The sequence below is a fragment of the Heliconius melpomene genome, unplaced genomic scaffold (assembly GCF_056956725.1).
Source record: "Heliconius melpomene rosina isolate 202511_hmr_F unplaced genomic scaffold, ASM5695672v1 ptg000031l, whole genome shotgun sequence".
Taxonomy (NCBI): Eukaryota; Metazoa; Arthropoda; class Insecta; order Lepidoptera; family Nymphalidae; genus Heliconius; species Heliconius melpomene.
The window spans coordinates 652,413-676,208 of record NW_028181865.1 but is presented as its reverse complement, the minus strand read 5'-3'; the positions used below and the strand labels follow the sequence as shown (position 1 = coordinate 676,208).

At 36.1% G+C, this 23,796-nt stretch overlaps 1 protein-coding gene and 1 long non-coding RNA gene across 2 annotated transcripts; one reads left to right on the top strand and one right to left on the bottom strand.

The window, feature by feature from the left end:
- Positions 1–3,401: 3,401 nt before the first annotated feature.
- Positions 3,402–11,175, top strand: LOC146526513 (uncharacterized). The gene is made up of 2 exons (XM_085207046.1): positions 3,402–3,643; positions 8,831–11,175. Exon 2 carries the CDS (start codon positions 9,230–9,232, stop codon positions 10,619–10,621), a length of 1,392 nt encoding a protein of 463 aa, XP_085063172.1. The 5' UTR covers positions 3,402–3,643; positions 8,831–9,229; the 3' UTR covers positions 10,622–11,175.
- Positions 11,176–14,888: 3,713 nt separating this feature from the next.
- Positions 14,889–16,121, bottom strand: LOC146526512 (uncharacterized). Its single transcript, XR_014879405.1, has 2 exons — positions 16,058–16,121; positions 14,889–15,377 (listed from the first exon to the last, which is right to left on the bottom strand). It is a non-coding gene; the product is annotated as an uncharacterized LOC146526512 (long non-coding RNA).
- Positions 16,122–23,796: the final 7,675 nt, after the last annotated feature.

Genomic DNA, 23,796 nt, shown 5'->3' with positions numbered 1-23,796 from the left:
TTAACTTTATTAAGTAATACAGGTATTAATATACTTAATTATTTATTAATTATTTTAATTATTGTTCAAATTTTATTATTAATTCTTGAATCTGCCGTAGCAATTATTCAATCTTATGTAATTTCTATTTTAAGAACTCTTTATTCTAGAGAAGTAAATTAATGTCTAATCATAATCATTCCTATCACTTAGTTGACTATAGACCTTGACCCTTAACAGGAGCTATTGGAGTAATAACCTTAGTAACTGGTTTAGTAAAATGATTTCATAATTTTAATATAAACTTATTATTTATTGGATATATTATCGTATTATTAACTATATTTCAATGATGACGAGATATTTGTCGAGAAAGAACATTCCAAGGAAAACATACTATTATAGTATCAAAAGGTTTACGGTGAGGAATAATTTTATTTATTATTTCTGAAATCTTTTTCTTCATTTCTTTTTTCTGAGCATTTTTTCATAGTTTCATGATATAAAATTATCTGGGTAATCAGAATAACGACGGGGTATACCAGCTTATCCTAAAAAATGTTGAGGAAAAAATGTTAAATTAACACCAATAAATATGGAAATAAATTGAATTTTTAATAAATAAGGATTTAATAATAATCCAGTAAATAGAGAATATCAATGAACAAAACCCCCTAAAATAGCAAATACAGCTCCTATAGATAAAACATAATGAAAATGGGCTACTACATAATAAGTATCATGAAGAGTAATATCAATTGAGGAATTAGCTAAAACTACACCTGTTAATCCTCCTACTGTAAATAAGAAAATAAATCCTAAACTTCATAATATTGAAGGACTATAATTAATTTGTGTTCCATGTAAAGTTGCTAATCAATTAAAAATTTTAATTCCAGTTGGAACTGCAATAATTATAGTAGCTGAAGTAAAATATGCTCGAGTATCAATATCTATTCCTACTGTAAATATATGATGAGCTCAAACAATAAATCCTAGCAATCCAATTGCTATTATAGCATAAATTATCCCTAAACATCCAAAAGTTTCCTTTTTTCCACTTTCTTGAGAAATAATATGGGAAATTATCCCAAATCTAGGTAAAATTAAAATATATACTTCAGGATGTCCAAAAAATCAAAATAAATATTGATATAAAATAGGATCACCTCCTCCTGCAGGATCAAAAAATGAATTATTTAAATTTCGATCAGTTAATAATATAGTGATAGCTCCAGCTAAAACTGGTAAAGATAAAAGTAATAATAAAGCTGTAATACCTACGGCTCAAACAAATAAAGGTAATTGATCAAATGATATATTATTAATTCGTATATTAATAATAGTTGTAATAAAATTAATTGCTCCTAAAATTGAGGAAATTCCAGCTAAATGTAAAGAAAAGATAGCTAAATCAACAGAGGAACCTCCATGAGCAATATTAGATGATAAAGGGGGGGTAAACAGTTCATCCTGTTCCTGCTCCATTTTCTACAATTCTTCTTGAAATTAATAAAATTAATGATGGGGGTAAAAGTCAAAATCTTATATTATTTATTCGAGGAAAAGCCATATCAGGAGCTCCTAATATTAATGGAACTAGTCAATTTCCAAATCCTCCAATTATAATAGGTATAACTATAAAAAAAATTATAATAAAAGCATGAGCTGTAACAATAGTATTATAAATTTGATCGTCTCCAATTAATGATCCTGGATTTCCTAATTCTATTCGAATTAAAATACTAAGAGATGTCCCAACTATTCCTGCTCAAATTCCAAAAATAAAATATAAAGTTCCAATATCTTTATGATTTGTTGAAAAAGGTCATTTTCGCTAATAAAATGGCTGAGTATATAAGCGATAAATTGTAAATTTATTAACGAGAAATTTCTCTTTTATTAAGTTTTATATTCAAATATGATTTAAAATTGCAAATTTTAAGGTATAGTAAAAATTATTAAAATTTAATAAATTAATTTAAGGCTTAAAGAATTTCTTTATAAATAAGTTTGAAGATTATTAGTTTATTTAACTTAAAACCTTAAATTAAATAAAAAATAAAGTTCTAGTAATTATACCTAATAAAGAAAGAAAATTAAAAAAATAAATTAAAAAAAATAAATTATTTTTAATAAAAATTTTAATTCATTTTAATTTAAAAGAAAAAAATATAAATGAAAAATAAATAATTCGAATATAAATAAATAATATTACTAATCTACTTATAATAAAAAAAAAATTAATAATAATAAGATTATTATTAATTAAAAAATTAATAATAATTCATTTAGGAAAAAATCCTAAAAATGGAGGTAATCCCCCTAATGATAAAAAATTAATTATAATTGAAAATTTAATTAAGAAATTATAATTAAAATTAAATAATTGATTTATATAAAAAATATTAGTAATATAAAATAAAAAACATGAAATAAATAAAAATATTGAATAAAATAGAAAATATATTAATCATAAATTTTCTCTAATTAATAAAGCTGAAATTAATCAACCAATGTTATTAATTGAAGAAAAAAGCTATTAATTTACGTAAAGAAGTTTGATTAAATCTTCCTACAGCTCCAATTATTACATTAAAAATTATAATAAAAATTAAAAAAATAAAATTTATATTATAAGATAATAAAATTATTGGTGAAATTTTTTGTCATGTTATTAAAATAAATCTATTAAATCATGATAATCTTTCTATAATATTAGGAAGTCAAAAATGAAAAGGAACAGAACCTATTTTTATTAATATTGCAGAATTTATAATAATTGATAATAAATCATTAATAAATATTTTTATAAGAAATAAATTCAATAGGATAGAAAATAAAAAAATAATTGATGCAATAGATTGAGTTAAAAAATATTTTAAGGAAGCTTCTGAATTTAATAGATTATTGGGGGAAGAGATTAAGGGGATAAATCTAAGTAAGCATCCTAATCATGAATTTGATGAAATAGAAATTATAGTTCTGAAAAATAAAATAAATAAGAAAAATATTTTATTGGAATTATTAATTAATAAAATAAAAAATAAGAATAAAATATTCTAAAGATGAATTTAAATTCATTATAAAAAAAATATATTTTAGTGTAAAATGCACAATAATTTTTGAAATTATTAGATATAGTTTAATTCTATAAAATATAATAAAGGTAAAATATTACATTATTTATCCTATCAGAATAATCCTTTTATCAGGCACTTTATTTTTAAAAAAAAGGGATTTCCTTTATATTTGGGGTATGAACCCAAAAGCTTTAAATTATATATATATATATATATATATAATATTTAATATAAAAAATATTAAACATGGTTTAATATATATTTAAATAAAATTTATATTTAAATAAAAAAATAAAAAATATTCAAATATACACGTGTGTGTATTTATAAATATATATAGTTGGGAGACTTCTGTGCTACAAATGTCAACTGTCAAATATAGTACTGCAATGTGTCAATGTCACTGTTAATGTCTTCCGCTCCCGCTCTTTTCATTTTCGTAGTTTTCGCTGACGTTTGTTTTGGTTAACACACGTGTTCGTGAAAATATCTTTTTTTAGTACTGAAAATGTTTATTTTACATAGTGGAAACAATATATAATAGTGTAAATAGGTCCATACTAATAAGGTGATTGGTAATAGTAAGTAGTTGTGTTGTCTTATAGATTAGATTAGTTTTAGTTAGGTTATTTTTATTCTAAGATGGATCCTGATCCTCCACCTGACCCCCCTGATCCTGGGGGGAGTAATGTAAATTCTACAGTTAATAGAAAAAGACAAGTTGAGGAAACATCCTCAAACCAAGATGTTATTAAAAAAACGATCATAGACCCAGCCACTGCCACTCCTTCCATCCAGAATGTATGGACCCACCCTGCCTTATCCGATGCTCCAAAATCCTATATTAGTACTGATAAAGGTCCCTTTATTGTGTATGTGTCAAGGGAATCTCCTGATCCATCTGCAGGGACCTCTATAAGAGCCATTAAATTTGGTCAATTTCTCCATACTAATAAAATCACTGATATAGTTAATGATGGAGTTAAAAATGTGGGTCGCAATAAAATCAGTGTCCAATTTACATCTGCTGATGCAGCAAATAGATTTTTGAATAACCCTGTTCTTAGTCTATGTAAATATGTTTGTGTAATCCCGACATTTAATATTACAAGGATGGGAATTGTAAAAGGAATTCCCGTTGAATGGTCTTTGGAAGAGTTTGTTGGCTCACTGATATTCCCTAGTGCATGCGGAGAAGTTATAAAAGCAAGACGAATGAACCGCAAGAATGTAAGTGAGGGTGTAGTTACATGGGTTCCAACTCAAACTGTTGTAATTACTATACGTGGCCAACAATTGCCTGAAAGAGTGTTCTCCTATAAATCTGTCCTTAATATTGAACTTTATAAATATCCTACAATCCAGTGCCTTAATTGCTGTCGTTTTGGTCATGTTAAGTCACAGTGTAGATCAAAGCCAAGGTGCTATAGGTGTTCCCAGTTTCATACTGGTGATGCATGTGACATCCGGCAGGAAAATTCAACCTGCATCCATTGCACAGCTAAACATTTTGCAACTGATAAAGGGTGCCCTGAGTTTGTAAGACAACAGAACATTAAGACGGTTATGTCGCAAGAGTGTATTTCCTATATGGAAGCATCCTCTCGGTTCCCATCTGTCCAACGTTCCTATGCAGATGTTGCTATAGAAATGTTCTCACCTCCTGTTTTCACAAACTCCCAATCCCAACAAAGCAGACCTGCTACTTCCTCTAAATCCTATTGTAAAACAGTTTTCCAAGCTCCCCGTCCCCACGCTCCTATGGCAAAGGGATACAATAGACAAGCTCACCAGTCCATTATTAGCAATTGTTCCCCGTCCCTTCCTAATGGTTGTGCTCTAAATCAAGGTTCTGACAGTCCAGCAGAATCTACAAAGGATCTGTTAATTGCTTTGACTGACACTCTTGTGAGCATAATCTCAACTGCTGATGAACTTCCTTTACCGTCCTACGTTGCCCAAAACCTACTCAAAATCTTTAAAATCCTTAACAATGGCTCCACTATTCTTCCTGCAGTGGAATAGTAATAGTATTCATGCTAAAAAGCATGAACTACTTTCTATTATTTCTCTGCATAATCCTGTCATTATTGCCCTCTCAGAAACATGGCTGGTGCCTGACTCCCGATTCAGGGTGCCAGGTTTCGCCTGTTTAAGGGAGGACAGAAATGACGGGTATGGAGGTAGTGCTATCCTCATCCAGCACTCTTCTCCATATTCCCGTATTCCTCTCCCTTCTCATAGTCAACAGTTGAATGCTGTTGCTGTGAGGACCCTTGGTATTTCCTTCCTTTCTGTTTACATCCCTCATCCTTCCCCTTCCATCTTTCTAGAGCTTAAGTCTATTATCTCTTCGCTTCCCGGCCCTGTGGTGGTCCTGGGTGATTTTAACACCCATCACACTTTGTGGGGGTGTTACTACTGTGATGGATTCTCTCCTTCGTTGGTGGAAATGATTGATGATGTGGACCTCTGCATTCTCAATGATGGGTCACCGACTCGTAGGGTTAATCCAAATCAGAACCCTAGGTCTGCTATTGACCTTTCCTTATCTTCTCCTTCTCTTGCTTCCCAACTATCATGGTCTGTACTTCCATCTACCCATGGTAGTGATCATTTCCCGATTTTGCTGTCCTTAAATAATAGACTTCCTCCCACTCCTACTCCTTCCCTTCCCCATAAATTTAATTTAAAAAAGGCCAACTGGAACGAGTACGCCGACTCTGTGGATTGCATGTTGTGCAATCTTTCTGAGTCTGGTAATTATGAGAGTATCTCTGTTTACTATGAAGGGTTTGTCTCTGCTATTATGTCTGCTGCTGACCTACATATCCCCAAATACCGCTCCATTCAGAATTGGATGCATTTCAATCCCTGGTGGGATCAGGAATGCTCTGATTCTGTCCTTTGGCGAACATCTGCCGAGGAGTCATACGCAGCCTGTATGACTATGGAAAATTTTATCGACTACAGACGCAAGGATGCGAAGTTTAGAAATTGCATTTGGAAAAAGAAAAAACGTGGTTGGATAAGTTTTTGTGAATCCCTTAGTCCTCGTTCCTCGTCTTCCCTTGTTTGGACAAATGTTAAGAGATTTCGCCGATCTCTTAACAATGTCAGCAGTCCCAATTCCAATAATCCTTCTGTTTGGCTCAACGATTTTGCAAACAAATTGGCTCCCCCTTTTGTCCCATCCCAAGATTTATTTATATTCACGCCGGTTGAATCTTCGGAGGAAATGGATCTTCCTTTTTCCTTTGAAGAACTTTAAAACGTCTTAACGGATTTAAAGGATACCAGTCCAGGTGAGGATGGTATTTATTACTCCTTTATTACAAAATTAAATGATAACTCTAAACACCATTTTCTAAACATGATAAATAAAATATTTCAATCAGGCAATATACCCAACTCATGGAAGTCCCAAATTGTTATCCCTATCCTCAAACCTGGAAAATGTCCTTCAGATTTTAATTCCTATAGACCCATTGCCCTGGCATCTACTATATCTAAGATTGTTGAACGGCTTTTGAAAAATCGACTGGAATGGATAGTGGAAAGTAGGAATATCTTAGCGCCCTCTCAGTTTTGCTTTAGAAAGGGGCTAAGTACTATTGATAGTCTCAGTATTCTTACTACAGATATTCGACGAGCCTTTGCCAAAGGAGAGTATTTGGTTGGTGTCTTTTTAGATGTCGCATCTGCATATGATAATGTTCTTCTTCCGGTGCTCAGGCAGAAATTGCGTCAGCTGAGTATTCCGCCGAGGATGTCCCATTACATATGTAATCTGCTGACCGGGAGATCGGTATCTGTAAGACATCCGCTTCTTACTATACCTTCCAGACTTGTCTGGAAAGGTCTTCCTCAAGGTTCAGCTCTTAGTCCGCTGTTGTATAACATATACACACATGACCTTGAATTATCTGTTAATAATTTCTGTAACATCCTTCAGTATGCTGATGACATCGTCCTCTATTACAGCTCAAATTCTGTGGAGGACATAACTTTTCGTTTAAATACTGCCTTGCACTATCTTAACCAGTGGCTCTCTGAGCATGGCCTGGCATTGTCGGTAGATAAATGTCAAGCGGTCGTGTTTACAAAAAAGAGAGTAATTCCAAATTTTAAAATTGAGTGTGATAATATTCCCATTCATCTAACAGAAAACGTCAAATTTTTAGGCATAATACTTGATAAACGATTGAACGGAGTTGCTCATTCTGAATATCTCAGCAGGAAATTTGAAAAAGGCATTAATGCTTTGAGAGCTGTGTCTGGTGTGTGGTGGGGCGCACACCCTTATACTCAAAAACTGCTGTACAATGCTATAATTCGCAGTCATATTGACTATGGATTATTTGTGTTAGACCCCTTTAATAAATTACCTAATGAAAAATTAAACCGAATACAATATAAATGTCTTCGGATTATCCTAGGTGCGATGAAGTCTACTCCTACCAATGCATTGCAGGTGGAGTGTGTAGATCCTCCACTTCCTATCCGCCGACAATTCCTTTCCGATCGATTTGTGAGTAAAATGTTGCAGCTGTCTTCCCATCCTCTACGGTCTAAGCTATCTAAGCTAGCTGATCTCATCCCACAAGGCAAACTTTTACCATACCTGCTTGATAGCTTCCTTAGACTTACCTCTCTCCCTAATCCTTTGACTTGTTTTCCTTCTAATCCACTATTCCTTACACCGTATAACGCCCTAGTTCATTCTCCTTGTATCGTCACAAATCTTGGCCTAACCAAGGGAGATCCTGGCACCAACACAAAATTTCAATCCATAGTAAATGAAAATTTTTCAAATCACATCCTCATCTTTACAGATGCATCAAAGCTTTCAAAAGAAAGCTGTGTTGGTGCAGCTTGCTGGATACCAAAATTCAAAATTATATTACAATTTAAATGCCCTCCCGAATCATCTGTGTTCACAGGCGAGGCTGTTGCTTTGTTAGAAGCAGTCCTGTTTACACATTCCCACAATTTTAAACAGACGGTTATTTTTACGGACTCACTAAGCTGCTTAATGGCCTTAAAGGGAAGCCCATTTTATAGTAGATTGAGATCTTCAATTGTTTTAAGGATTCGTAAAGAATTGTACTCTTGTCATCTAAAGGGTTTGGATGTTACTTTGGTGTGGATTCCAGGACATTCTGGAATCAGTGGGAATGAATCTGCAGACTCCTGCGCTAAATCAGCTATTCAGTGTGGCACATTAGACCATTTTTCCAATTCCGCCCAAGATCTGATGTCCCTTGCGGATATTCATCTGCATAAGTCCTGGAATAATTCCTGGAGTGAGTCAAAATCCCATAAAGGTAAGTATTACGCCCTTATTCAACCTGATATTCCTAGGCGACCTTGGTTTTATTCTCAAAGGTTTATTGAACGGAGGATTATTACAACAATCTGTCGCTTACGTCTTGGGCATGCTTCTACTCCTGTACATCTAGCTAAGATCAGGGTCAGGGACCACTCTCTGTGTGAATGTGGCCTGGACGACGGCTCCCCTTCCCACATCCTTTTCTCTTGTCCTAAGTTAACTCGTCCCTTATATGATGTCCTCCCTCATAAAGTCCCTCGTCCTTTAAATGTTCAGTGTTTGTTAATGTTTGTGTTTAGTCCTTTATGTAAATTTTTATGTAAATATATTAAACTTAACAAAATAAAACTTTAAATTAACCCCCATGTAAAATATTATTTATTACTAATCTAATGTGTTGTGTATATATTGTAAATTTGTGTTTGTTTTGTTTTAGGTGAAGGCTGTACTAACACAGGATCTCTTTTGGTTACATGTATTCTATAATTGTGTATATTTATCTTTTTTATTACCGGTCAATTTCCTTCGTGTGTTTTCCATACAACGTGACATTGGCGAAATGAATTGTGCTCAACTGGCACGCTCGAAACGCCATATTTCGAGAAATCAATCAATCAATCAATTCATTTTCGTCAAACGTTTGTTTTGGTTGACACACGTGTTAGTGAGAGTTTCTTGTTTTTGTGTATATTATTCATAATTTTTTTTGTACAAATTGTAGTTTCTTAAATAAAAGATCTGTGTTATTAAGGTGGTAGGTTTGTGTAAGTGTTTGTGTTGTTTTTGTAGTTAGATAAGATATATTAAAAGGTAAGTTAGGTTAGCTAGTTTTAAAATGGATGCAGAGCATCCACCCGATCCCCCTGACCCTGGAGGTGGCATAGGTGATTTGCAAACGACTTCCCGAAAAAGGCAAGGTGATGATACACCTATTAATAATAATGAAATTATTAAAAAAACAATTATTAACCCGGCCACTGCGACTCCATCCATTCAAAATTTATATGTCCACCCTTCCCTATCTGAAAGTCCTAAGTCCTACCTTGATACGGACAAAGGCCCTTTTATAGTATATGTGTCAAGGGAAACTCCAGACCCTGCAGCTGGGACTTCCATTAAACCCATTAAATTTGGCCAATTCCTTCACATAAATAAAATAACAAATATCACCAGCGATGGTGTGAAAAGTGTTGGTCGCAACAAAATTAGCGTTGAATTCTCAACAGCTACTGCAGCGAATTTGTTTTTATCCAATCCCATACTCAGCTTATGTAAATATGTTGCTGTTATCCCAACGTTCAATATTACTAGAATGGGTATTGTAAGGGATGTCCCAGTTGATTTTTCACTAGATGAATTTGTAAGTTCCTTGGAGTTTCCCTCTAGTGGTGTACAGGTGATGAAAGTAAGGCGTTTAAATAGAAAGTGTGTCAGTGAGGGTGTGACTACATGGGTCCCGACTCAGTCGGTTGTAGTCACATTCCGTGGTCAAATGTTGCCTGAAAGGGTCTTTTCATATCACTCATCCCTCCCAGTTGAACCCTATAGATACCCTACTATCCAATGTTTAAATTGTTGTCGATTTGGTCATGTAAAATCACAGTGCAGATCAAAGCCAAGGTGTTACAAGTGTTCAGAGTCCCACAATGGTGAAGCATGTGACAGAAGCAGGGAAAATTCTTATTGTTTATACTGTGAGAGCAAACATTTTGCCTCAGACAAGGACTGTCCTGAGTTTGCAAGGCAACAGTCCATCAAAATTACAATGTCTCAGGAGTGTATATCATATATAGAGGCTTCCGCTCGTTTCCCTCCTGTCCGCAGATCCTATGCCGATATGGCTAAGGAAATATCCTCCCCACCCACACTTTCTAACACCTTATCACCAAACTCATCTGCCCCTGTCACTCCATATAAATCCTACCGAAAGACAGTTTTCCAGTCTCCCTGTCCCCGCGCTCCTTTAGCAAAGGGATATAATAGACAAGCTCATCAAGCCCTAATTGCCAATTGTCCTTCTTCCCTTCCTAATGGTTCTGCTTTAAACCAAGGTGTTGACAGTCCAATGGAATCTAGAAAAGATCTATTGGTTGCACTAACTGAAACCCTTGTGAGTATCTTCCAAACCGCTGATGAACTTCCTATACCGTCCAACGTTGCCCAGAATTTACTAACAATTTATAAAATACTAAACAATGGAGCCACTGAGCTTCCTACAGTGGAATAGTCAAAGTATTCGTGCCAAAAAGCACGAATTACTTAACATTATTTCTCTGTATAATCCTGTCATTATTGCCCTCTCGGAAACATGGTTGGTGCCTGGCTCCCGGTTTAGGGTACCAGGTTTCGCCTGTTTAAGGGAGGACAGAAGTGACGGGTATGGAGGTGGTGCTATCCTTATCCAGCACTCCTCTCCTTATACCCTTATCCCTATCCCTCTTCACAGCCAACAGATTAATGCTGTTGCTGTGAGGGCTTTCAATATCTCCTTCCTCTCGATTTATATCCCTCACCCCTTTCTCTCTCTTTTCCTTGAGCTAAAGTCTATTATCTCTTCTCTCCCTAGTCCTGTGTTGGTCCTGGGTGATTTTAACACTCATCACTCATTGTGGGGGTGTTATTACTGTGATGGATTTTCTCCTTCGTTGGTAGACATGATTGATGATGTATCTCTTTGCATTCTCAATGATGGCTCTCCGACTCGTAGGGTTAATCCAAATCAGAATCCTAAGACCGCTGTTGACCTTTCCTTATCTTCTCCTTCTCTTGCTTCCCAGCTATCATGGTCTGTTCTTCCTTCTACCCATGGTAGTGACCACTTCCCTATACTCCTCTCTATACATAATAGACATTCCCCTGCTCCCCCTCTAAATTCTTCCGCTAAATATAATTTAAAACAAGCTAACTGGAAAGAGTATGCCGACTCTGTGGATTGCATGCTGGGCAATCTTCCTGAATTCGGTAATTTTGAGAATATCATTCTTTGCTATGATCGTTTTGTCTCTGCCATCTTGTCTGCAGCTGACTTGCATATCCCTAAAAAACACTCCATTCAGAATTGGATGCATTTCAATCCCTGGTGGGATCAGGAATGCTCTGATTCTGTCGATCGGCGAACATTTGCCGAAGAATCATATGCTGCCTGTATGATTATGGAGAATTACATTGAGTACAAGCGCAGTGATGCGAAATTTAGAAACTTAACTGGGAAAAAGAAAAAACTTGGATGGACTAATTTTTGTGAATCCCTTAGTCCTCGTTCTCCTTCCTCACTTGTATGGACGAATGTTAGGAGATTTCGTCGTTCTCTTAACAATAGTTCCAGTCCTACTTCCAATAATCCCTCCCTATGGCTTAATGATTTTGCTAACAAACTTGCTCCTCCCTTTGTACCATCTTATGATTTATTTGTATCCCCACTGATTGAATCTTCGGATGAAATGGATGCAAATTTTTCGTTCGAAGAACTCAAAAATGTCTTAACGGATTTAAGAGATACAAGTCCAGGTGAGGACTGTATCTCTTACTCTTTTATTGCTAGACTAAATGAGAAGTCTAAGAGGCACTTTTTAAATTTAATCAATAACATATTTCAATCAGGTAACATCCCCGAATCTTGGAAGTTCCAAAATGTTATTCCCATCCTAAAACCTGGAAAATCTCCTTCTGATCCTAATTCATACAGACCCATTGCTCTAGCTTCTGCTTTATCAAAAATTATGGAACGGCTTATAAAAAATCATTTGGAGTGGATAGTGGAGAGCAGAAATATCTTAGCACCCTCTCAGTTTGGCTTCAGAAAGGGGTTAAGTACCACAGATAGTCTCAGTGTTTTTACTACAGACATTCGACGAGCGTATGCCAAAGGAGAGTATTTGGTTGGTGTTTTTCTAGATGTTGCATCTGCATATGATAATGTTCTTCTTCCGGTACTCAGGCAAAAATTGCACCAGCTGAGTATTCCGCCGAGGATGGCTCATTTCGTATGTAATCTGCTGACCGGTAGATCAATATCTGTGAAACATCCACTTCTTACTATACCTCCCAGACTTGTCTGGAAAGGTTTGCCTCAAGGTTCTGCTCTAAGTCCTCTGTTGTATAATTTATACACTCATGACCTTGAATTGTCTGTCAATAGTTTTTGTAACATTCTTCAATACGCTGATGACATCGTCCTTTACTACAGCTCAAAATCTGTGGAGGACATAACTTATCGTCTGAATACTGCTTTACACTATTTAAACCAATGGCTCTCTGATCATGGCTTGGCACTATCAGTAGCAAAGTGCCGGGCGGTAGTATTTTCCAAAAAGAGAGTAACTCCTGATTTTCAAATTTATTGCGGTAATAATATTATCCAATTAGCAGAAAATGTTAAATTCTTAGGCATGATTCTCGATAAAAGACTGAACGGAATTGCCCATGCTGAACATGTGAGTAAAAAATGTGAAAACGGCATCAACGCTTTAAGAGCTGTGTCTGGTGTGTGGTGGGGTGCACACCCTTATACTCTCAAACTACTGTACAATGCCATTATCCGTAGTCACATTGACTACGGATTATTTGTTTTAGACCCCTTTAACAAAGTTGCTACTGAAAAACTCAATAGAATCCAATACAAATGCCTACGAATTATTATAGGTGCAATGAAGTCTTCTCCCACCAACGCACTGCAGGTTGAGTGTGTTGATCCTCCCTATCCTATCCGTCGCCAATTCCTGTGTGATCGGTTTGTTGGTAAAATGTTACAGCTGTCATCCCACCCTCTATGGTCCAAGCTATCTGATTTAGCGGACCTCATTCCTCCGGGCAGGCCCCTACCCTACTTGCTCAATAGTTTCCTGAAATTTACTTCTCTTCCCCATCCCTTGTCCTCTTCTCCATCTAATCCTTTATTCTGTACACCTTATAAAGCTTTAGTGCACCATCCTTCTGTTATCACTAATCTTGGTCTAACCAAGGGAGCTGCTGACACCAACACAAAATTTCAATCCATAGTAAATGAAAATTTTTCAAATCACATCCTCATCTTTACAGATACATCAAAGCTTTCAAAAGAAAGCTGTGTTGGTGCAGCTTGCTGGATACCAAAATTCAAAATTATATTACAATTTAAATGTCCTCCCGAATCATCTGTGTTTACTGGAGAGGCTGTTGCTTTGTTAGAAGCAATCCGTTTCACAGACTCCCATGACTTTAAACAGACTGTTATTTGTACTGACTCTTTAAGTTGCATATTGGCTATAAAGGGAAATCCATTTCATAGTAAACTAAGGTCTTCAATTATTTTAAGGATTCGTGAAGAACTGTACTCATGTTATTTAAAGGGTTTGGATGTTACTTTGGCATGGATTCCAGGTCATTCTGGAATAAGTGGGAATGAATCTGCAGACTCGTGCGCAAAATTGGCCGTCCAGTGTGGTAATTCAGATCACTCTTCTATTTCGGCCCAGGATCTGTTGTCTCTTGCATTAACTCATTTGGATGTGTCATGGTCTGAATTCTGGGAATTGTCAAAATCTCAGAAAGGTAAATTCTATGGTGCTATTCAACCTAATATCCCCAGGCGACCTTGGTTTTTCTCCCAAAGATTTACTGAACGGAGGATTATATCAACTATTTGTCGCTTGCGCCTAGGACATGCATGTACGCCTGTGCACCTAGCTAAGATCAGGGTCAGGGACCACTCACTGTGTGAATGTGGCCTAGACGACGGTTCCCCTCCTCACATCCTTTTCACTTGCCCGAAGCTAATCCGTCCCTTATACGACGTCCTTCCTCATAAAGTTCCCCGTCCTCTTAATGTTCAATGTTTGTTAATGTTTGTGTTTAGTCCTCTTTGTAAATTTTTATGTAAATATATTAGATATAACAAAATTAAATTATAAGCTAACCTTTGTATTATATTTCTTATTACTAATTTCTGTGTTATGTATATAATGTATTATACTAATTTTAACTTTATTTGTAGGTGAAGGCAATTTTTAACTGGATCTTTTTTTTTCTACATGCATTTTCCTATCGTGTAACATTGTCTATTTTTTACCGTACAACCTCCTTCGTGTCTTCTCCATACAACATGACATTGGCGAAGTGATATGTGCTCAACTGGCACGCTCGGAACGCCAGATTTAAAGAACCATACCATTTTGTTATTAAGTTACTAATTTAAGCGGGAAGACATATTTGGCCCTCATCAGGCCCGGTCGACTTCCTCAGGAGCTTGGGCGACATACCTACGGGGGACCCGTGTCCAGTTGCTATATTAAAGTAAAACTACTAATTAGTAGTTTTTCTAAGAATATTTTTCTAAGAATTTAATTTTAATTCAAGATTTAGTTACTTAATGTTTAATAAATAACTTTCTTCATAATATTTCATGTATGTAAGGCACCGTGATAAAATGTTTTTCGATATGAGAAACATTTTATGTAACCGGTATTTAAAGTACAGTAGTAGGATTATGTTTTGATATGGCAATGGTATCATTAGCATTTGCAAATGGCGAACTTACTACTTGTTTTCGGCGCTTAAACAAGGAACCTGTTTTTAGCATTTTTGTTTCTCATTGCTTTTATATTCCCATTTCTTTTAGAAAAAGTACACAACTATATCGAAAATATATTGTTAGTTTTTTAGGTAAATGTTAGTGATGTGGGTGATAATATTATACTGGATACATTAAAGGATGAACCTCAACCGGGCCCTTCTGGTGTGTTAAATAAGAAAATAACAGAACTAGATCAAAAAGTATGTAGATCATCTTCTTAGTGTTTTGTTCTAATCTACTATTCTAAATAAATATTTTATTACAATTTCCTTTTAAGTACACGGATTTTTTTCAGACATTGCCTGTTAATGATCAATCTACAATGAGTAAAAAGAATTATATTATATATAAAAAATGCAGAAATTATGTGAAAAAAGTGCATAAGCTGAAAAACCAAATTAAAAACATCAAATTAAAGCATATGTTAAACATCCTAAACGATAATGAAGCAGTACAAGGTTTAATAAAACACCTAACCCCATCACTAGCATTACTTCTACAAGGGGAACTAAAGAATGCAAAGAGAAAATATGTAGCTAGAAGATGGGACACTGATCAAAAAATTATTGCACTAAGGCTTTACAAGAGATCACCATCCACTTATCAATTATTGCGACGACTTTGGTGCCTTCCAGCACCATCCACATTAAAACACATTTTGAGAAAATTTCACTTGAATGTGGGCATAAATGAAAAAATTTTTCTTAATTTAAATAAACATTCTAAAAAACAAGACCCAGTTAATAATGAATATGTGTTAATGTTTGATGAAATGTCAATAAAAAAAACATTTGTCATATAATGTTAAAGAAGACAAAATAGAAGGTTACCAAGACCATGGCAAACATGGTAGATCTCCAAATGAAGTTACACATGCACTTGTGTTTATGCTGGGAGGCATAAGAAGGAAAATTAAACAGCCTGTTGCATATTATTTGTCAGGCTCCAATGTGACAGCAGATAGATTATCTGTTCTAATAAAAGAAGTAAGTTCTAATTCTCATATATCAAATATGCCTATAAGTGAGAACTTGATTTATAAAATTAGTTGCTTTATTTATTATTTGTATTTTTGTTTCTAGATTATACAAAAATGTTTTGAAAATGGTTTACATATAGCAGCCACAGTTTGTGATATGGGCGGTGTTAATAGAAGATCACTAAAGATTTTGGGAGTTTCAAAAGAAGCTCCTTATTTTATGTTTCAGGGAAAAGAAATTATAACAATATTTGATCCACCTCAGAAACCTTCAGAAATTTATTTTTAAAATACAATATAAAATGTAATACTAATATTACATCAAACAATGTTGAAGGACAAGGTAATTTTATGTTATCATAATTTACATAAAAATTACATTTTTTTTTAAATTTATTACTATCAAAAATATGCATAAAGCACAAATATGCATAGTCCTGTCAAAAGTACGAGTTTCTAGTTACTAATAGTTAAATGAAAGTTGAAAAAAATATTTTTTAACATAAAGTCTCATTTATTACATTATAGGTATAGCCAAATGGGAACACATAGTAAATTTCTTCCAAATAGACAATGGTGATGGAAATTTTGTATTCGCACCCAAATTAAAACAGGATCATATGTGTCCAAATGCTAAGCAGAAAATGAGGGTGAACCTTGCTGCTCAAGTACTAAGTCACTCAGTTGCCGCGGGGATGTTTGCCAAAACATCTCAAGGTATTGTTTTAACTTTTTTTTCTGTTTATTGGTTCACAAAACAAATAACAATCTAAATAAATTCACATAAAGAAGAAATCACAAACATGGTAATTACACATGAAAACCTAAAATAGATAGATATATATGTAAAAATAAAATATTAAATATTAATTAACATTTTTAAAACATAAACACAGAGAGAAATTTAAAAAAATCTTATAGTTACGACTAAAATTGAATTAATCTTAAAACTAAACCATTTCTTTAATTTTCTTTTAATTGCTTAAACAAGAAGATTCATCTAACAATGACATGTTGATTTTAGTTTCTGTAACATGATCTTTATTAGCTCTTGTAATTTTCAGGATTGCTACCTGGAGAGGCAACAGTCACTGCAAATTTAGTATCAAATATGGATAAATTATTTGACTGCTTAAATAGTGATTCTGCAGATCGAAAGAAAGGAAAGCCACACTGTACCAACATGACTGACAATTCTCCCCATTTGGATCATTTGAAGAAAATGTATGACTTTTTTGAAAATTGTACATTTGTAGGATGTCATAGCTCGCCCCCATCTAAGGAAGGTTGGATATGGACAATTAAAGGTATCCTAAGGTTGTATAATAATTTAAAAATAAAACATAAAATAAAAGCTTTATGTACTCGCCGTCTTCAGCAAGATTCTTTAGAAGATTTGTTTGGCACTATTAGAGGGAATTGCGGATCAAATTATAATCCAACTTCAGAGCAATTTGTTGCTGGCCTGAAGACGGCGATTTTATCCAATCTTGCTCATTTGGGGTCAGGAAACTGTAAAATAGATGATTGTAGTTCTATGTCAGATTACAAGGAATTTTTAACCACAACCTCTCCCACAGGCACATGCACAGAATCAGAAAGTCAAATTGTTTCAGAGATGCTCTCATTTGTGGAGTCATCCTTTCAAGAAAGTGTATCTGATGCACAAGAATTACAAGCTTGTGCATATGTCTGTGGATTTTTATTAAAGAACCTTGGCAATAAATGCAAGGTTTGTGATTCAGTTTTAAAACTTAAACATACCGATAATGTATTATTGTACACTTTCATGGATTTCAAAGAATATGATAATGCTAAAAAGAAGTTAAACTCTGAAGATTTTATTAGATGTGTTGAGAACTGTGCCACAATGTGCAATAATTTATTCGAAACATTATCATATTCTTTAAACCTCAAAAAACTGGTAATTTGTAAATTGGAAGAAGATGTAAATTTTAGTTTTCTTGCCCAATGTGAAGAACATTTTAAAGAAAATGTTCATTTTATATGTAATAGTGTCTTCCACATAACAGTAAAAAGATTTTGTACAGTTAAAAATAGACAATTTGCAGATTATCAGTAATCGTTAAAAAGGAAAATAGATATATTAAAAAATAAGTAATGGTATATTAATGTTAGATTTAAATCAAATCAGCTTCACGCTGTATCCCGCACATAGCAGGGTAAGCAGAGGGAACCTGGTGTTAAGACACTTTGTTCCCCACTGTAGAGTGACAGAACGCAACGCCGCGCTTTGCCTCGACTGTATTAAATTCATTATATCTATTTTATTATTTTTATCATTATCTGTAATTGTTTTGTTATTGTTTCTAACATGTAAGGGCAAGTTTGTCTTGTTGCAATATTGTTATCATTAGCAGTTTATTTTAATTGTTTTAATTGTTGTCTATTGAATATCATGCAAGATAGCTGCCAGCTAATGTAATAGTTAAATATACTATTGACTCTTCTCAGCAGAACTGCCTTCCGAACCGGTGGTAGCTTTTTGTTTATATGTCGACGATTCAAAAGTGCTTATAATTGTCTATTTAAATGTAAAATATATTGAATTTGTTTATAAGCAATAAAAAACATTTATAGTATTTATTCGTTTCATTTCTGCATTATTTTTTTATTATTGTACCATAAATTATTCAGACTCTTTCAAAATCATTTGGAGGTATTACATAATTTAAATAATAATACTTCCAAATGATTTTGAAAGAGTAGTAACTCTGGCTTTTGAATAAAAATCGATTTAAAGCCAAATTTTGAATTTCCCGCAAATTGTGTTTTGGGGGCACGCACAGAGATGGCAGCAGCATCGTTTTGTCACCCATTTTTTAGTATGAAGTAGACATGGGCCGTAACGTCTTTTAAGCATAACCGGTGATCACTAGTTTCGGGGTTACGCGTAGCTAGTTTCAGAAACTAGTTATTTCTGTAACTAGTTACAAATGTTTCATAAGCAGTTGGAAGTTTAATACAATTACTTTTATAGTTATGATTGAAAACGTTTTAGGTTAAATTACAATATCTTGCTACTAAAATGTAATTATTTATTAATTTATTTTATATACAATTATTTTTATATATTTTTTTATATACACTTTATTATATTATATATTTTTAATATATAGAATTTTATATAGTTTTTTCGCTGATCGTTTTTTAATAATATTTGATATATTTCATTACGGAGTGAAATTAAAATTCCAAATAAAGTGAAAACAAAAAATTTACACACAAAATACATTCAAAAAGAGTAATTTTACACTTACAGAATGGAAAAAGAAATTTAAAAATACAAAAAATAAAACATAAACGCGAAACTGACACGTAATAGCAAAATATTATGGTTTAAAATTGGATGAAACTTGAGACCAAACTTGAGGTAAAAACCAGATGGTTATGGGTTCAATCCCCACTCGAGGAGATGAAATATTTATTTAAATTAATATTTTCATTTCTTCGCTCTGGTGTCGAGGTAAAGCGCGGAGTTGAGTTCTGCCACTCAACATGCAATGCCTCCAGAATTCGGCAGAAAGTGGGGAACCTAGTGTAACAGAGTGTTACACTAGGTTCCCTCTGCCTACCCTGCTGTGTGTGGGAAACAGCGTGAAGTTGATTTATTTATCTAGTATTTAAATTAAAATTAAATTTTAAAATTTTACTACTGAATATAAATAAATAATAAATAAATAAAGCCTTTATTCGCTGACCATTTCAGAATTTTTGTTTGCATAATTAACATAAAGTATACAATAAAAATTTAAAAGACTTAAAATTAAAAACATTTAAAAAGTAATTAATTTTAGCAGCCTGCATTATTGCTATATAGCTAAACATAAAACAAAAAAAAATAACAAAATACAAAACCAAAATTAAGATCTTAAAAAAAGTTAAAAATTGTAAGCTCAGTTATGGATTCTTTATTACGTATATAAAATATTTTTTCTGTTGAGCTTTATACAAACGTAAGGAATTATTAAAAACATCAAATTCAGATTTTTGCGCTAATTTATTATCAACATTCAAAGTTCTATTAAGTGATGGGTGTAGGCCTCAATTTTTTGTAGCGAACCTCGTTTCTCGGAATTCTTAAAAGTCTTAGTAGATCGCATAAAAAATCCCAATGTGCTTAAGATATACGAGTGTGAAGTGAACGTCGCAAGCCATTGTAACCGAACCTCTTTTAATAAATAATAAACATTAGGAAAGCTACGTCACGCTAAACAAAAAAAACTCGGAATTGGTTAAAATCCACCGTCGTGGCGCAGCGGCACAAGGGCGTGGCTGTAACGCGACGGTTGCGGGTTCGAGCCCCAATCGAGGAAACTAAATATTTATTTACATTTATTTTTTCATTTCTTCGCTCTGGTGTCGAGGCAGAATTTATTTTTTAATTATCGATATAAAATAATAATCGATCAAATTGCATTAATGCATACATATTAAATTACTGTCGTCACTTTTTTTCTTGCGGTACGTACTAAAATAGAGCAAGATGCAACTACATAAGTGTCAATGTAGCTAATAAAAATAATATGGTTTTTTCTTGGAATTTTCATAAAACTATAAATAATATAGCTTAACTTCTGCGTTTAGTTTAGAATCGCTTTTTAGTTTCATTGGGTGTATAATACAAAAAAGTACGATGTTTGTAGCTTTTCAATGAAATTCGCCTATTCTCGTCTCTATTTTTGTTGCGGTACGTACTATAATAGAGCGAGATACAACTGTGCTAGTGTCGATGTAACTTGATTAGTGCTTACTGCTTACTCTGATGAAACTACGTATGTGAAATAATGGCTATGTGTACAGACACATAACCATAACGTAACATGTGTGTAGTTTCGAATAGCCGCGTAGCTCCGAATCACGGCATAGCTAGTTTCGACGACAGCCCGAAACTAGTTATGCCGTGATTTGGCTTGTAAGCAGTTTCTGAAACTAGTGACGCTACGTAACGCCCATGTCTAGTATGAAGTGAACATTCTTTGAGTAAATGTGTTCTGTGGCCCTCATATACTTGAGGTTACACGTGTGGTAGTCGATGTGATTTGTTACTAGGTTGTTAATAGATCATTATTAGCAAGTTATAAAGTAATTTAAATGTTTTAATTTATAAATAATGTGAATTGGTTAAAAGAGCTGCTATAATTAACACTGAGTAAATACCTATATGTGTTTTCGAATGTTGTTGGTGTTTTATATAAGTTTCTAGTTATTTATACTTCATTTTATAGTTATTTAGATTTTTAATAAATAAGATTGTATTTGTAACATTAGTGTTGTGTAGTTTTATTTTCATATTTCACTTCTGAAACCTAATTTCAGAAGTGGGATACCTATCTAAGCCCATCAGGCCAGATCCTTGTACCTTATAATTTTGTTATTTTTGTGAAAGCAAATAAAGCACCAGTTTCATCATTTCTCTTTTCTTAAATTATTTATTGCCTATAATAGAAATACAGTGTTAAATATGGGTGATGCTGGAAGTAAATCACAAAACAAATCACATCGACCGGTCACGACACGTGGTCGCGGTTAGCGAGTTAGGTTAAGTCATTTGTGTTGGACGAACCAACGAATCAGACACAAAATCCAGCTTTTGCAATGACTTTATTTATACTTGTTCTTCACAATTCACTTCGCGGTTCGGAAGGCAGTTCTGCTGAGAAGAACCGGCAAGAAACTCAACAGTTGCTCTTTTCAAAATATATACACTCGTAGTTACAATATTTAAATACTAATTCTAACAACAAGTTGCCTTGACAAAATCTTAGAACGTAATGGGCCCGGGACTTCTTGAATTTCTTTCCTCCAGCGCCATGGCGCTGGGAAACGGCAGCTGGGCGGATGCCCTCTCGCCGTGGTTTCTGGCGGCGGCCATTACTATGACCGCGTCATTGTGGTGGGCACTAGGCCCGGTGGAGTTGTGTCTGCCAGGGCAGGCACAGTGCAGAGGAGGCAGGGGAAGGGGGGATGAGCATATGCCACCTGGGCGGTCAGCCCAGCCAGGTGAGACTCGCGGTTACCCGCGAGAGGCCCAGCTTAGGCGACCAGCGACCGAGGTGACTGCTCAGGAATTGGAATGGGAGGGAGGGGTGGGGATAATATCCCTCGGCAGGCGTCTTCTCTCGTCTGGCGGTCGGGTGTGGAGTGGCGCGATGCTACGAAGATGCAGATGGTCCGATGCATCGGCACGGCGGAATGCGTTGGACGCGAGCCGGCCGATGTGAGCCTCCAGGCTTTCCATTTTGAGGTCTTTATGGAGTGTTGAGTTGCGAACATAATATGGTGCCTGGGTCACTCGCCGTAAGGCGAGGTTCTGGACCACCTGCAGGATTCTTCTCTGGTTCTCGCTGACGAGGGCGTACCATGCCGGGCTAGCGTACGTCAAGTGAGGCCTGACATACGCCTTGTACAACGACAACTTTGTTCTTAATGGCAATCTTGATTGGAATAGCGGGCGCAACAGGATCAGCGCGGTTTTCGCTGCGGTGGCCGCTTTCTTGACATGCCCTGTCATGTTGAGTCTCCTGTCTATCACAACCCCCAGGTAGGTTGCTCGGCTGCTCCAGGGGACCTGCTGGCCCTGCAGGATCAGCGGAGGAGGCTGTCTCCGGGTACCAAAGCTGATCGCTTGGGTTTTCGCGATGTTCAGCTCTAGCCTCCACTCCGCCAGCCAGTCCGGCAGCAGGTCGAGGGCGCGCTGTAGCTTCACGGCTGCATGTTTGGGGTTGAGCGACTTCGTAAACAGGGCGATGTCGTCGGCATAAAGTGCCAGCGTTGTGTCCTGTTGGATGGGGATGTCGTCGGTGTACAAGGCGTAGAGGGCTGGTGAAAGAATGCTGCCCTGTGGAACTCCGGCGGCTATTGGGTGGCTGGATGACCTCACACTCTCCACCCTTACCCTGAAGGTCCTGCCGTGGAGATAATCGGCCAGGATCTGCGCGACGTAGTGGGGGATGCCTGCGTTCAGCACTTTGTACAGCAGCCCCGGATGCCACACGCGATCAAACGCGCGCGACACATCGAGGAAGGCTGCTGTGGCACTCTCCTTCCTGTTGAACGTTGTGGTCGCGTAATGCACCACTCTGGCTACCTGAAGAGTGGTGGAGTGCCCGCTACGGAAGCCAAACTGTTCGTTGCGCGGGTGGAAGTGCGCCTGGAGAAGCGGTAGTAGCAGCTTCTCGAACAGTTTGGCCACCGCACTGAGGAGGGTTATGGGCCGGTAGCTGTCTGGGATGCGGGGGTTCTTCCTTGCCTTGGGCAGCATAATGACCAGGCCCTCTTTCCACGCCCGGGGGAAGTATCCAAGGCGCAGAACGGCGTTGAAGAGCCTGGTCAGGGCGGCGATAAACTTGCGGGGTAAGTGGCGTAGAGCGCTGTTTGTAACGCCATCCAAGCCTGGGGCCTTCTTCAGCTTCAGCTTCTTCACCGTTTTCATGACGAGCTCAGGCGTGAAGAACGGAGGTGCAGGGAGTGGTCGCTCTGGGTTGGCCAAAGTGCGGGCGACGTCGGCCTCCATCCGCGCATGGTGGGCGGGTCGTTTGCTGGCGTTTGGTTGGAACGTGGCTGCCAAGTGTTCCACCAATATCTCTGCTCTCTCCTCCGCGGAGTACCGGAGAGAGCCGTCTGGGTGCACCAAGGGATGAGTAGCAGGCTTCTTCTTGGTGAGTTGGCGACACAGACGGTTGAGGGAGGGCTGGTCCTCATCAGCCTCCTCAATCCGGCGCTCCCACGCGTCGGCACCGACGTCGACGAGCGCTTTGCGCACGCGCTCTACGAGGCGGTTGAGCCGGGTTTTCACTGCTGGGTCCCTGGTTTGTTGCCACTCAGAGTGTACCTTCCTCTTCCGCTCGAT